The sequence below is a fragment of the Rhopilema esculentum genome, chromosome 13 (genome assembly GCF_057945365.1).
Source record: "Rhopilema esculentum isolate cy_ngs chromosome 13, ASM5794536v1, whole genome shotgun sequence".
Lineage (NCBI taxonomy): Eukaryota > Metazoa > Cnidaria > Scyphozoa > Rhizostomeae > Rhizostomatidae > Rhopilema > Rhopilema esculentum.
The window spans coordinates 1,288,888-1,303,463 of NC_142827.1; the positions used below are offsets into that span (position 1 = coordinate 1,288,888).

The 14,576-nt window shown below is 38.5% G+C and overlaps 1 protein-coding gene and 1 long non-coding RNA gene across 4 annotated transcripts in view; one reads left to right on the forward strand and one right to left on the reverse strand.

Moving 5' to 3' along the window:
- LOC135691621 (uncharacterized) overlaps nucleotides 1-10,672 on the reverse strand; it is an 83,715-nt gene extending 73,043 nt beyond the window's left edge. The window contains exons 1-2 of one of the 3 annotated variants that reach the window (XR_010516767.2): nucleotides 8,503-10,672; nucleotides 6,585-7,908 (exon numbers count right to left, since the gene is read on the reverse strand). This is a non-coding gene — a long non-coding RNA (uncharacterized LOC135691621). Of the gene's footprint in view, nucleotides 1-6,584 lie in introns of all 3 variants that reach the window. The other 2 variants (XR_010516766.2, XR_010516765.2) reach the window with 2 other exon arrangements.
- LOC135691617 (uncharacterized) overlaps nucleotides 1-14,307 on the forward strand; it is a 67,083-nt gene extending 52,776 nt beyond the window's left edge. Inside the window, exons 3-4 of the mRNA XM_065209536.2 lie at nucleotides 4,948-5,085; nucleotides 10,647-14,307. Of these exons, the coding sequence (XP_065065608.1) occupies nucleotides 4,971-5,085; nucleotides 10,647-12,052 (1,521 nt within the window). The 5' untranslated portion in view covers nucleotides 4,948-4,970 and the 3' untranslated portion in view covers nucleotides 12,053-14,307. The remainder of the gene's footprint in view (nucleotides 1-4,947; nucleotides 5,086-10,646) is intronic.
- Nucleotides 14,308-14,576: the final 269 nt, after the last annotated feature.

Sequence of the window (14,576 nt, forward strand, 5' to 3'; positions counted from 1 at the left end):
CGCAGTGAGAATAGTTTACCAGTTGCCTGATGACCCAATTACACGTAAAACTCCGAGTCGCAGCTTAGAACCGTCCTGATCTATAAACCAACGGGTGTACAGCTCTGCATATACGGTATCGAGCACTAAACAATGTGACAAAACCGGTAAAACAGAAAATGACAATTCCAATGTATATTTCATATTGTTCATAATCTTCTTATTTGCCTCACTAAACAGAGTCTGACATCACTTATTCATCTCAGTAATGTCATTAGACGTGATTATTCAAAATTTCCAATTGTTCAAGCTAAACTATATTGATTTTCTATCTTCCTCTTCCGAATCAATAAAAGTTCCACACGAAAATAGTAAACTAGGTTTGAAATAAGGCAACACTCGTCTACTACTTTTATCAAACTTCTATTCTTGGAATAAAAGGTACAAATTGTTGTTTCCAAAACCTGGATTTTTGCTAGGTTTAGGACTTGTTTGAGCTGGAAAGAAAACTATTTCTTGCCACAACATTTCTATTACTCCTCGTGGTATCCAGGGGCGACCATCTGCCTCCTTCAAATCACGTTTTCTTAAATACCAAAAGAAGCGCCGGTTCATCTCAAATCTCTCAATATCTTGTTACAGCCTCCAACACAAATCATTTTGTTTTGTGGGAGGATAACGTCATTCTATGTGAAAATCTTTACCTTGCGGAGAGCATTGAACCTGGTTGGCTCTGTCTTGTTCCCAACGCCCCCATGACAACACCAGCCTGCGTTTCTATGCAGATACAAATACACTGTCATGACAAAAACACAACTATGACACTGTGGTGCATCAAATGAAGCAAAATCAAATCAAACTTAGTTAATAGAAGACAGTAATTGATGGACATAAGATCTGAAGCATAAAGGTTTGGTGCGACAAGCTTGACGCTACTGGAACGGTTTGTCGACTCTGGTTTTTGGGCAGCCACAGATCTATTGTCGACCTCTCTATTGGCTATTATGTGGAACAGCCTTGGTACCTGGTCACGGATTCGATTGAAAAAGAGGATGCAAACCACAAATAAAGATCTGATCATCCGTTAAGCAGTTTATGCTCGAGGCTGGCCACAAATTCTAAGAGTCGTTTGAATCATATTCTTGTTTCCTTGTCTATTTTCCTAGGACACTCAATGAAGTTGATGCAAGTAAACAATGCCAAAATGTCTTCAACTAATACAGAAGGAATTGAAATCGAGAAAAGCTATGCATCGCTTCTCATTTCATTTCAAAAGCACTTTCAAATATTGAGGAAGACTTTTGATTTACATTTGATTTCTAATTGGAATATCATCGGTGTTTAGCGCAGTAGTTTAGGTTATGTAGTTTATCATATAAGATCAATTCTAAGAGAATTGTTATATAAGCAGTGATGCTGTTGAAATGGGGGGGGGTTGTGCTCGGCCTCCCTTGTTAAAAGTCAGAGAGATTTTGGGGGGCCGGGCTCAGCCCCCCTTTAACAAGTGGACGAATTCTGTGTTGGCAACCCTTGATTAGACTATAGATTTCTCATTAATGAGCATTTTCTTAATAGTCTTTTGTGTCATCGACTTCAATGATTTCTACACACAACGGAAGGGGGGTAAACGCAAATGCAAGTATATTGGGTGTGGTAAGGGTGTGGTCATGGATATGGTCTCTTGAATTTGCCTACAGCAAAGCCCTTCTTCCTAACTCTTCAGGACGGCACCTCTGTATACGTATAAGACAAAGGGAAAATATAGAATGTTAGAGACCAAATTCTAATGCATTTTTCAAGTTCTGACAATTACAGCTTGTCAGAGAGGACGTCTCGAGTAGAAAAGATCACTACTTCTATGTATCTTTTTTACGTTACAGTTTTGTTGACTTTAGATGATGTAGTTTCTTAGTTTGGCAATGTAAGGTGTAATGAAGGTAACATTGAATTCGACAAATAGACGACAAGCAATTACTAGCAGCAATGCAAATAGGTTGTGTGAAACAACTAAAAATCCTGAAAATTTTTTGACGACACTAAACAACATCTTGCGCACCAACAAGACTTATAATGTCAATCTTATATGATTTTACTATTCCATACCTTAACCATTTTGTAGATTTAGAACCCTTAAGGCTGCGTTGACACGGGCCGATTTCATTTGGAGCTATGCTCAGACCGGCACGGTTGGGGCTGCCGTTCCACGGGATCCATCGACAATGTCCTGAAAGAAACTGAAAGATCTAGCGAAGCGGTATCACCTAGAAAAGGTTCCATTGGGATTTTGGAACCATTGCGCAAAGTTCTCCTATAAACGAGTGGAATCGTTTGAAAGTTCGTTTAGGCCCTAAAGTTCGTTTTTTCGCGCCTTCGTAGTACGATGCGATATGGAACGGTTTCAAACGACTAGTGTGACCGACTAGTTGACCAGAAATTTTGAGAATAGTTACAAAAAAAACCATTCCAAAGTTTCTCTTGTGAGCGCTGCCTTATACGCACCTTCCTTATATTGCTGTACAGCAAAAGGCAACCCCATAGCATGAAAAATATTCGGAAGAAAATAAGTCTAAATCTCTTGAGTCAAAAAATTTTTAATCAGATATGAAGATGCAAGTATTCTTGTTGATACTAAGGGGAAAATGTATTTCTACTCATCCATCAATGGTGAATATATGCCTACTTAATTCATAATGTTTTTACTTCTTGGTTAAGAACAAACAATGAACTTAAAAAATAGTATAGATGTTGGCAAGAAACTTGATGCTCTGCCTCTGGTAGACGCCTCGAATTACATTTTATGTACAACCCTTTTCATTGAAATCGTTTCCGAAACAAAACCAGATACAGGGAGGGTTTGTGAGCGTGACTAATAAAATCATTCATACTTTGAAACCAAAGAGATTTGTTGTAAATGATATGGTTTTTACAAACATTTGGAATGGCCTTCGCTGGGAGTCAGGAGACGAGGGTCAAAGATTGACCATTTTCTCGCTTATCCTCCCCCCTCCCCCCTTTATTTCCGGACGTCCGAGACATTGTTTTGGCACATCAGACAGTAAATTATAATTTCCTTTTCAATTTCTCCATGCAAAGTGAAAAAGCTCCAAATGGATTTGGGCTTGGGATTAGGTGAAAGAGCTGTGTAAATAAAGAATTAGTTATGTTGTTAGTTCAGGAACCGGTTTGCCAAAAGATGAGGTTACTGAAGCATGAGATCACTGTCTTGAAAAAAATTCAGATATATTAAAGTTTGGACTGTTAGGGCCCTTATGTAGAATTAAAAGAACACAACTACATAATGAGATAATAGGATGAACTACCAAAAATCTGAATTAAGCAAGCATTTGCCCTGAGTATGGCATTGAACCCGCAGCTGCAAACTGCATCATACTGACTGTTGCAACGCTGCTCTTCAGTCCGGGTGGCAAGGTAACAGAGAACACAGGTGGGGTTGGGGTAGGGTGCTGCGATGTTGGTTTTGGTATTATTTATCAAAGAAACTTTTAAAGGCCACTGGGAGACTGAATCCGATATCAAAACAGAATTTTGAATTTCTTTCAATTTAAAACTTAAAATATCCACCTCATCTAGTCAAATAATAAACAGAACAGCAAACTGCAACAAATTTCAAACGGTTTTGATCTCCTAACAATTTTTGCTACCTCGTTTAATGCCTCAGAAACACAGACGAGTTTTCAGGTAGCTTGTTTCCTCCAAAGTTCAAAACATGAATATTCTTAAGACATTTACTTCCTTGCAAAAAATTTAGAAAGTTTATGGAAAATTTTAGAAAGAAAAAGTCTAGTTCGAAATAGTTTTTCCCCCGAGGTACCCATAACCAGAATTTCATTCACGCCCCATCTTTTGCCCCTTTGCATTTTCTCTGACGAAACCACCACTTAATTTCCAGGTAAAGATTGGTGATTCTTATCAGTTATAAAAGGAGGATCATCTCCTGAATATAATACATCCTAAAAAGTGTGGAAATGGAGTCGATTGTTGTAAAAGAAAGTGATTCATCGTCTGAGAGGCTGATTAACCTTGATTCATCCGATTCCTTCCCTGATAACAGCAACTCTTGTGCAAAGGCGACAGTATAAAAAGACTGAAAATCGGTCTAGATAAACTAAATCTCGACTTCTTTGCATTAGAAACAAATACATTATCGCTTTGCTAACGTAGATTCAGGATTAATACGTTCAACGTTATGGCTTAGGAATTAAACAATATTACCTTGGAGATTTAAACTGCAAATTGACATACAGAACAGCGAAACGGAGCAAAGCGATCGATTAAAAAACAAAGCCAGCGACAAATTTCGATAAGGTCCTAAGACATTTCGTGGGTAGAGTTCGTAGAATTTATGTTTTTGATGCTGAAATCGTTTTTCTAAGCAAATAATATTTCTAGGATCCGAAAGATGTTCAAGAATTGCGGGCTAAGGTGTGAAATATCTACACTCAAATCGCATTGTGCTAAGTGATCCTAGCGTTGTGATTTCCCCTACTCCTTTCTTGCCAATTCATTCATCTATTAGAAAATCTTATATTTCTATTGGTAAAACAAATTCGGTTCCAGAGTTTTAGCTCGTGCAGTTGCATGAATCTAAAGAACCATTACTCATGCTTCACACGACCCCCGTGCATGCCCTGAGAGAAAAAGCAACGGGCCGTAGCAAGTTAACCAATCAGAGGCGAGAGTGGACGTTCGGCTTTTAGGTGTCAAATAATAGGCTCATGATCACGTCAGTATAATATAAGGTTGGCTATGTCAGAGAGTAAAGAGAGTAAAACACTAGCGTTTCTGTAAGGACGTGCGCAGGGCCGTATGTGGAGTGACTGCCTGGTGAGAACAGATAGCGTTCTACACCATCGGCGTGTACAAAATTAAATAATATAACCGCTTGGAATAACGGATGAGCATTCCCACATTTTAAAGGGAATAATTAAATTTTGCAATATTTTGCAGTGGAGAAAATTGAATTTTCTGTCATGACGATGAATACTGTGGAACGAGATGGCCAAGAAGAGTTTGAGGCTGAAACTCGCACTGAGGGACATGATTTCAAAACAAACATAAGCAAAGCTGTGACCAACGTATTGGAAGGTTAGTCCGCAATACAATTTTCATATTTCTTCATAGATCCACTTTCATGTTCACGCTTCGTTTCCTTTACGTTCAAGACTCTATCGAGATTACGCTTGGCTTTAGAAAATTGAATTTCACAAAACCTTCTAATCTTGCGTTAATGATTGAAACGGTGCATTTCAAAAGCATCATACCGTAAACCATAACGATTTTGAATACACGGTTCTCGTGCCCTGTGTCGTAAGCAGTTGGATACGATCATCCCCTAACTTATATACAGCCATTCCTTTTTCTGTTCGCAGAACCGGCGTGATAGAAAGAGTTTTTAAGGTTCCTCTGAGAACCGGAAATTGAATTTTTAATGAGTTGTCTTACGGATATAATTGATAAATTCTCTAACTGCGATCGGAAAACCATGAGTATTCAAAATTTTGTTTATAGTAGCGATATAAAGTAAAATTATGAAAACTTAATTTAAATCTTTACTTCGAAATAGTTTATATCTGCTGCCTGCAAAAACCTTTTTGACTTCTGTTCTGTGATCCAAGTGATTTGCCAGCTAGGGGCTGAAAACTGCCTACATTACTCTAGGAAGAATATAGGTTATTCTAATTGTCAATATTTTTTTAATTTAAGGAATTTTAAAGGATAAGATTTCATGACGGAACTTCGCCTTGAATATAACTATGTAATTTATCCTCCCTATCTTTCTCATTCGATTTAAAGGTATAACAATTTGGTACCCTTGCATCTAGTTTGAAAACGTAATTTGATGACAAATAAAAACAAATGAAATCTGCTATTACCAGGCAAATTTATTCCCTACTAAACCCCCTCTCACATCAGATAACTGAACAAAACTGTTCCAATCATTTGTCGATTTTCTGCAGTTTCAAATCGACAACAAAAGTCAGAATGAGCCACAATTTAGCAATGTTTTCGTGGGCACAGTACCATAACCTAACCGATTTGAAGTTCCAAAACACGCAGGTTTCCACGTAAAGAGTGTGGGATATAACGACGTGTCTCGGCCTCTTACTACACAAAGCTACATCTCCTCTGTACGCAGGAATTTCATAATGTTTTGGCACCTTGAAATAGGATTATAGCAAAGCCATACCATCACAACCCCCAGCATCTCAAGTTATTGGTGCCTTCATGTATAACTGCCTTCAAGCTAAATGATAGCTTTTATTGTGTTGCTGTTTTTTGTTCGCGCCTAGCCCCTATTTTTGGCTCATTCCAAGTAAAAGGATGGGTAAACTACATCAGTTATTATAGCGAGAGTAATCTAGTTTCCAAAATATCTGCATGCCCTTGTGAAGCACTTGCATAACTTTCGGCATCATGTCGATGTGTCAAGAAGTCGATTTCCTGGAAAAATTCCCGTCGATAAAATACACAGAAACATACCTCCGTGTAAATAAACACGCTTGAAAGCATATAATTGTTTATATGAATAGAAAAGATTTTCAAATATAACGAATAAATATGGGTTTTGCAGAATGTAGACTTACCAATTGATTGGGTATTTTGTGGCTGAACCCAATACCACAACACTCAGAGAATTAAGTAGCGGTCGTAACCATTCGTTAATTTTCTCGACACCTACAAGAGAAGCAGACTTCTGAAATTCAGGGGTTGCTTGCTCAACCTAATCGAATACACAGATTCAGCTTCAAAAGCAGAAATACAGAGCTTTTGATTTTGCGGTTCGAGTTTGAGCTGAGACATCGTTGTAAGTCATGAAATAAGGATTAAAGATCATTTCAATGCTATCATATAATTTAAGGGGTGCTGTTAAATGGTTTATATTTATCGTAAGAGTAACAGTCACTATCCCTCTAGCCAGCAAGACGAATGGGAGGCTGAAATGCTAGAAATTAAGCATCAACACATACCAAATCTGTTGTTGATATTTATTTCACAGGGTGCTTTGTTATTTATAGCACTGGTTTGTCCTAATTTATCGCTTATACAGCTCAAAGAGTAACATAATAGCTTTTTCTCGGTCAATGCTACTTGAAAGAAATATGAAATTATTCAAGAAACAATTATTCAATTTACACACAGTACAAAAACACAGTACAAAAACATATAATTTTTTATTAGAAAAATCAACTGCCTAGGACAACTTGTTGCTCTATTACGTGGTGTTCGTGAATCTTTAGGGTTTACACAGACTGCTTCGAATGTACCGAGTTGGTTTTGCTATTTTACACCCGACCAATGTTTAGATCAAAGATAACGATTGAAATTCCATGCACGTTTCCCTAACCAATTGATGGCAAACTAAATAACGGAACCGTTATATTTAATTTATACCAAAATCTGAAGTAGGTAGAGCTATAATTGAATTGTTCTCACAAGCGCACATTTGTACAGCCAAACACGATACGGCGTAAACAATGGTCTGAACACACATAGGATGTTAAACATTGAAAAAAATATAAAAAACCGGACCGTTATGTTTACATGCCTGTATTTATAGTGGACTTAACAATAGTTTGAATGAATCAATGTTTGCCTACGTTGCTACATTTTAAAATGTGACTTTAAAGGAGTCTTTTCAGCTAAGGAAAATTTAACGATAGCTAAGCTCCCGATACGCGGGAACTGCCAACGAACAAAGTCGTGTTTCACAAAAAGTTTCCGCGCTCACCTTCCCTTCAAAATATCGAAAACTCTTCATCCTCAGCGAGACTTTAGGCTCTGTCTTGATATGTATCTTTTGACAAATAAAGCTTAGTAGGACGAGAAGCAGTCGGTAAGGCCATCCAAGCAATATTCCAAGTTACGTTTGGACGAGACATCTCAAAGTGACGACGTTTTCCGTGTTCCCTAAGGAATGGCGCGTAGAATCAAATTGATGTCTCTAGAGAGTATATTCAACAAAGCGAAAAACAAAATGGCGGGCAGATCATGATGTCTTGCCAAATGAAAGCCGCAATTCTATAAAATTTCAATCAATTCATCCAAAATTCACCAAGTTCCGGCTGTATTTCTCAAATCAACGCTAAAATTTTAGTAATATAAAGTTCCTTGTTGAAACGAAACGAAGCTAGATTGAGTATATAATCATATAATCGTGATATTTTGTAAAAAGTCAACATAAATGGGAAATAATCTACCAAACTTTGATTTGAATGCATAAATACACGTTAGCGGTAAGTTCTGAAAAGCGATATTCGTAGTTTACCCAGGAAGAACTCTTATTAGGGGACGAAACTAGATTGAAGTGATCCTTGGCGCTTCGCAAATTAAGCCAGTATTTCAATTCGAAGACCAATTGAGCATATGAAAATTGCCTGAGCGGTGAGCTTAGATTGGGATTTTACTTCTCCCAGAAGTTTACCCACAGTATTAAACCGACACTGACCGGGAATTGTGTCTATCGGATTATGTTAAGTAAAGGAATTAAATTGTGGTGCTTACTCAACCGTATTCATCGTAAGATCGCGGATTTCATCAGCTGGGAACAAACTTGAAGAGACGTTCCCGCCTTTCTTGATTTGTACTGAAGTAAAAAAGACTATAAGCTATCAACCACCGTTATGAGATCGTAGTCTTTGTCTGCAAAACAGTAAAGATGTTGATCAAATTTGACCAAGAGGCGGTTTGAGATTTTATAGCACATCTTTAAACTTCCAGATTTTTCGCATCAACGACATCAAATTATCTTTCCAGCCATAAGCGAGGATTTGAGCAAGTGGTCTTTGTAATTAACTGCTAAATGTAACGGGCCTATGAAAGTTCGTATCCAATTTTCTCTCTCAAGTGTACCATCCCTTTAGGCATTTGGATCGAAAAGATGACAGTTAATTGCCGCTACTCCTGCACATAAATTATATTGGTTAAATATTTGTAAAGTAAATGATAAATAGTTTATCGTGAAATGGTACAAAGGCAAATGGTATATGAAAAACATTTCATGATAGATTGTACATAATAAATCTGTACATTGTACAATGGTACAAGGTTAACAGTACACAGTAAACGGTGCATAGTAAACAAAAGCATACTTAATTGTAATGGCACATAGTAATTGGTACAAAATTGTAAATAAAACATGGCAAAAGGTAAAAAATTGTAAATAAAACATATACAAAATTGTTAACGGAGCATGCCAACAAGCGATTATAAATCGGCGTAATAACATCCGCACAGTGGTTTTGTGAAGGAATTGTCTTCGAATTTCAACTGCACGAAGGCATTTCTAGATGGACTTAGAAAATATTGCAGTGTATTATTAAGGGCAGGAACTTCGAATGAAGACATTTAAGATCCCTTGTTGACTTATGGAAGCCTTTGGCGTCAAGCTTGACATTAAATAGCTTCAGAACTGCAGAAAGATACGAGTAAGGAAATATGAAATAAGTTTTATATTAAGAATGTTCGAGAATATAGTCCATGTGGGTCTTTACAAAGACTTACAGCAATGTCTTGAACAACCCGAGAGAAAAGATGACAACAAAGCCTGAGGACATTGACTGAAAAACAAGGCGTTTGCAGATCCACCTTTTCAGTATCTGACTGCAGATGGAGGATATTTTCAATCAACAGGGAAATTACCTCACAATACCAAGTGAACAAAAGAAAAACTCCGTACCGTTATGTTTTTAAAAATAAGCCACGGAAAATTGTTTCATAAGGATGTTGACGTTTGATACTTCGATGCGGCGGAATTTGTCCATTGCGCACGAAGTGATTCGCAAGTCCTCACTATTCAATTTTGCTGTTTACTTTAAAAGGAACAATAGAATTTACTTTTTATTAAAACTATTCGTCGGGCCTAAACTTTCCTGCTAGATGATGCCACCCTCCGTGCTCATGAACCTCTGTTTCCCCTGTTTTCTTTAGGATTAAAACAGTTTACCATTTTTGAGAGGGTGCTGGAAGAAGGACAGAAAGCTTTCCTAACCCAAAATTAGCATTTATGCTCGCTGATGATAATAGCCACTTCCTGTTTTTCACTGATTCTAAAATTAAACCGAGCGGAAAAAGGCTTCATAATATATTTTACGATGTTTTTGAATACTTGTATACCTTTATTCCTTGACAGAAAGTAGTAAAGTATAAATGTTGTCCCTTATATGTATGTATATCAAATTATACCATATCGCAGTCAATTCGTAAAAGGTTTTACTTTTTTCGTCTTGTACTTGGGTTTCCTCTTTCTTCTGATAATAAATATTCTCACGATTGGGCAGAAGACAGGAAGAATAAGTATGTAGAATGTCCGAGTTTAAATGGTATGAAACCGAAACTGCCTCTATGGTTTAAATGGATACAATGTCTGCCAAAGAATGTACAGACTAACTTTTTACATCTGGCAATGAATTTAGTCATAACTGAGACAGGAAACCTGGGATAAATGCTAACTAGATAAGGGTATTGCAATGTTAGATAACCAAGGAAATTGTTCCAACCGATATCTCAACCAGTTTTATTCACTAACACAATCATTATTTTGAGCTGTCTAACCAGTTTCATTATAAAATTGGTATGCAAAGTTTGATATGCATTGCTTGACATTTAAAAGTATCTGCAAAAATTAAAAAGAAATTACTTGCTTTCAGGATACGATTTGGCACTGGTGCCTATGCCAGTCCGGACAGGTGCAACGTCCAAGAACAAGCCTCATGTGAAACGCCCGATGAATGCGTTTATGGTCTGGGCCCAAGCAGCAAGGCGAAAGCTAGCGGACCAGTACCCACATCTCCATAATGCTGAACTGTCAAAAACACTGGGAAAGCTGTGGAGGATGCTGAGCGAAGGGGAGAAAAAGCCATTTGTTGAAGAGGCGGAGAGACTGCGACTGAAGCACAAGAAAGAACACCCTGATTATAAGTACCAGCCGCGCAGAAAGAAGAACATGAAGGGTGGGAGCGACAGTAGCGAACCAGAGATAACAGCCAGCGATCTGTTGCGGGTGATCAAGGGGGAACAGGTTGACCTTGGATCAAAGAGCAAAAGCCTCAGCAGTCTTGCAAGCGCGAGCAGTTTCGATACAAACCACGACCTTACCCCATGCATGACTCCAGAAGGGAGTAGTCCAACACTTGGAGATGTCATCAGCCCTGACGGACAGAGCCCGAAGCCGGTTCCGTGGCAGTTCTCACCATTAAGCAACGATGAAAGTGCCGCTTCGCCCACTGGCAGCCCTATGTCGAGTAACAGATGTTGTCTGCTACAGAATGGCGTGCAAAATGGAGCTGTACATCCAAAACTCGAGCCAGTGAGTCCAGAACACTGCAGGCCAGAAATGGGGATCAAGGAGGAACTACCTAGCAACAAGAATAGTAGCAGGGACGTTTCTGGTCCTGATGTGCCGAGAGAGTTCATTGCTGTCTCTGATATTGATGTTGGCGAATTTGAGCAATACTTGGAAAGCACAAGCCAGAGCATAATAACGCACTCAACAATGCTCCGAGCTGGTGCTCACAATGCAGCAACTTCTTGGCGGCAAACTAATTACCCACCGCCTATGCAACATCAGTCTCAGCCAGCCCGCATCAATCGTTTGTCAAATGCAAAGCTGACCAGCGTTTATTCTGATTCCAGCATGCAAATGACGCCAGCAGTCTCATACCACGAGAGACAGCAACGATTCAGTCCCTACCAATATCACAAAGGGAATAACAACAACAACAACAATAATAATAACAGCTTGAATGCAACAAACAACAATTATATCCACAGTTACGGAAGCAGCCAGATGAGCTCCTTCAATTTCCCGCCAAATATCGATAACCAACCAATGCATTTTTCACCACCCCATCCGAGCCTTGCTCCTTCAAACACGAATCATCCGGCTACGCCAATAAACAATAATTTTTACATGATGAACTCGGGAAGTTATCAAGAGGCCGACAATATGCAGTATCAAAACGAGGTACCATACAACCATGTAGACTTACAGCAAACTAACCCCTATTCATGGCATCACAATATGCCTGCAACAGGTGGTTACGGACGAATCTAGAAAAACTGAAATGTCGTCTTCAGCAACAATGTGATTCTTCGTCTCAGAAGTTTGGAGAAACATACATGAAGTACTCTTTCTAGATACTTCCCAGCAGAAAGTGAATCCTTGAAAATTTTACATCAGAGTTTCAGTGACAAGGTCTACTGGTATATGGTCCTTCTGCGTTCCGTTAATACCGAACAAGCAGTTTTGGACAGTCAGATGGAGCAATTATGAGCATGTGTTGTTAATAGAAAGTTATGAACTTGGGACAACGAGTTGAGTAATGTCAAGTATAAGCGCATAAAAGAAAAGCAGAAGGCACAGGATCATTTTCAGGCTAGCACAAACCAAGGTGTAGTATGCGTTCTGCATTAGTGCTAGCTTTTTTGATGCCATAATTGGGCGCTAAACCAGCCTGAATTCAGAGCTCCTCTGAATACTACACCCTTGCTGCTAAGCTGAAATTTCTAAATTATTTGGGATATGTTTTCTTATGTAGCAGGTCTATATAATGTATAATGGACAGTCTTTGTTGCAAATCGTTTTAGAATTCGATGGCAAAAGTTTTAAGTAAAGAATGCAAAGCTTTTTCAGAACAGTCGTATAAGAAACCTTAAGCAAAATAGTGTATATCGATAGTTTTTGTTTTTTTTGCGTGGTACGTTGGCTGTGCCCTATTTTTGGAATTATTTAGAGAGGAGCTTCTATTTGGAAGAGAGGAGATCTTAGGTGGGTCTCGAAATTTTTCCCAGAGAGATGTAGAACCTCAATCTTTTTTCTCTAAGCTCAGTTAACCTTCAAAAGGTGTAAGTGAAAGAGAACATTCATCTTTGATTTTTTGTGTTTTAAGTTACGCCCCACCCCCTTTGGTCAAAATCCATCCCAAACTCTAGCCCTAGGTATTTTTTTCGCCTTGAACACCGCCTGGAACTGGAAACCCTAGGGAAGGAACCAGATATACAAATTCCTCAGATGCTCTCGGGCTTCTTGGTTTGTGGAATGGTTAATTAATATGGTTGAAATTTGAGCTTGCCTTAGATCAAATTTAAGGAAGGGATCGTGGGAACACAAAAAGACGCTACTCCATTTCAAGCAAATATTGAGAGGAGGTTCTCAAAACCAATATTGATTTTACAAATAATCTGCAAACTGAGAGAGTTGCTCAGAGTATCCGCTCAGCGAAATTAAGTCTGTCGGTATTCTGTCTCGCCGTTTGTCTCCTACACCAAGCTTAGATGCTTAACCTTGGCCACATTTCTCCTAGGATTGCACTATTGTCTCCAACCTTCCAACCAGAATGAAGGAAAATCTCTAGTAGTTCACCCCCCACTTGAATGCTATTAGTTGTCTCAACTTGCATTGCCCAGGGTTAACACAGGGTTTGCTGACAATAAGAGTGTTAAGACACCAAGCCCTCGTGAATTATGCTCTTATCCAGATACCTACACAATAACTGCAAGCGTTTCACCGCATATCCCCGCCTATAAGTGACTCAGTATTACTTTCCCCTTTTCTCCATCAATTATCTCAGATACCAAACCGCTTAGAAGCAACAATTTAGATAAAGGAGTTCCTAACCTTCCTGCCAGTTCTTTTTACTAATAGTTAATTCCACGAATCGACAAACTATGCTCACATAACATTTGCAGCACTATTAGTGGTGTAAGCGAATAACGTATCTACGGAGACGGTCGCCATTTGTAATCCACTGATCCCCAGTCTGCAGTCTGGCTCGCAAAGACCATACATAGGTCCTCTAAAGAGGCCGCTCGCCTTGCAAATCATGCAGTTCTCACGGAGAGCTATCCCTTAAAGTTGCTGGCTGCGACTAGAGTTTATAACTGAATGCTTTTAACACCCAATCTGCAGTACCACTGTGTCACTTGCGCATACTCTCGTATGCTTCATCAAAGCTAATCATTAACGATTTCGTTGGACAACTGTCAAACCTCGCCGACTGGAACATTCGTCCTGCTCTCACCAGCATTTGGTTCCACAATTTATAACTTATGCACATTCTGGCTTGGTAGTAAATTTTGTAATTTTGTCAAGTAGAGTTCGTAGTTTTTTAGCTGTTTGTTGTAAATTTTATATTACGGATGCCTTTGTACAAAATATTGATATTCGCCTATTTATAATGGTTATAAATGAATTTGAACATAATGTAGCTTGTTTAATCAGCCCTTTAGTCGCTGTAATTTGCCTATTAAGATAGCAGATTTTTGATTACGTGGAGTTTCATCAAACATGAATTCCCTCTACCGGTTTTATTCTGTCCTTTTTCTTGCAACATCAACTTCTCCGTAGTATTGAGCAAAAGTACTGAAATTAAGAAAAACATCACAAAATCAAACATACAGCTCTCATACTTCCAAACAACATATGAAGTATGGAGGCAAAGATAACATATCATAGCATGATATAAAAGATAAGCAAAAAAATGGGGATGAATGAAAGTTATTGCCAGTGTTTTGACGTTTCGGTCCTGTTTCACTATAAGCGATCAGTTAAGCTACTATTAATCGTCAAGGTAAAAGAT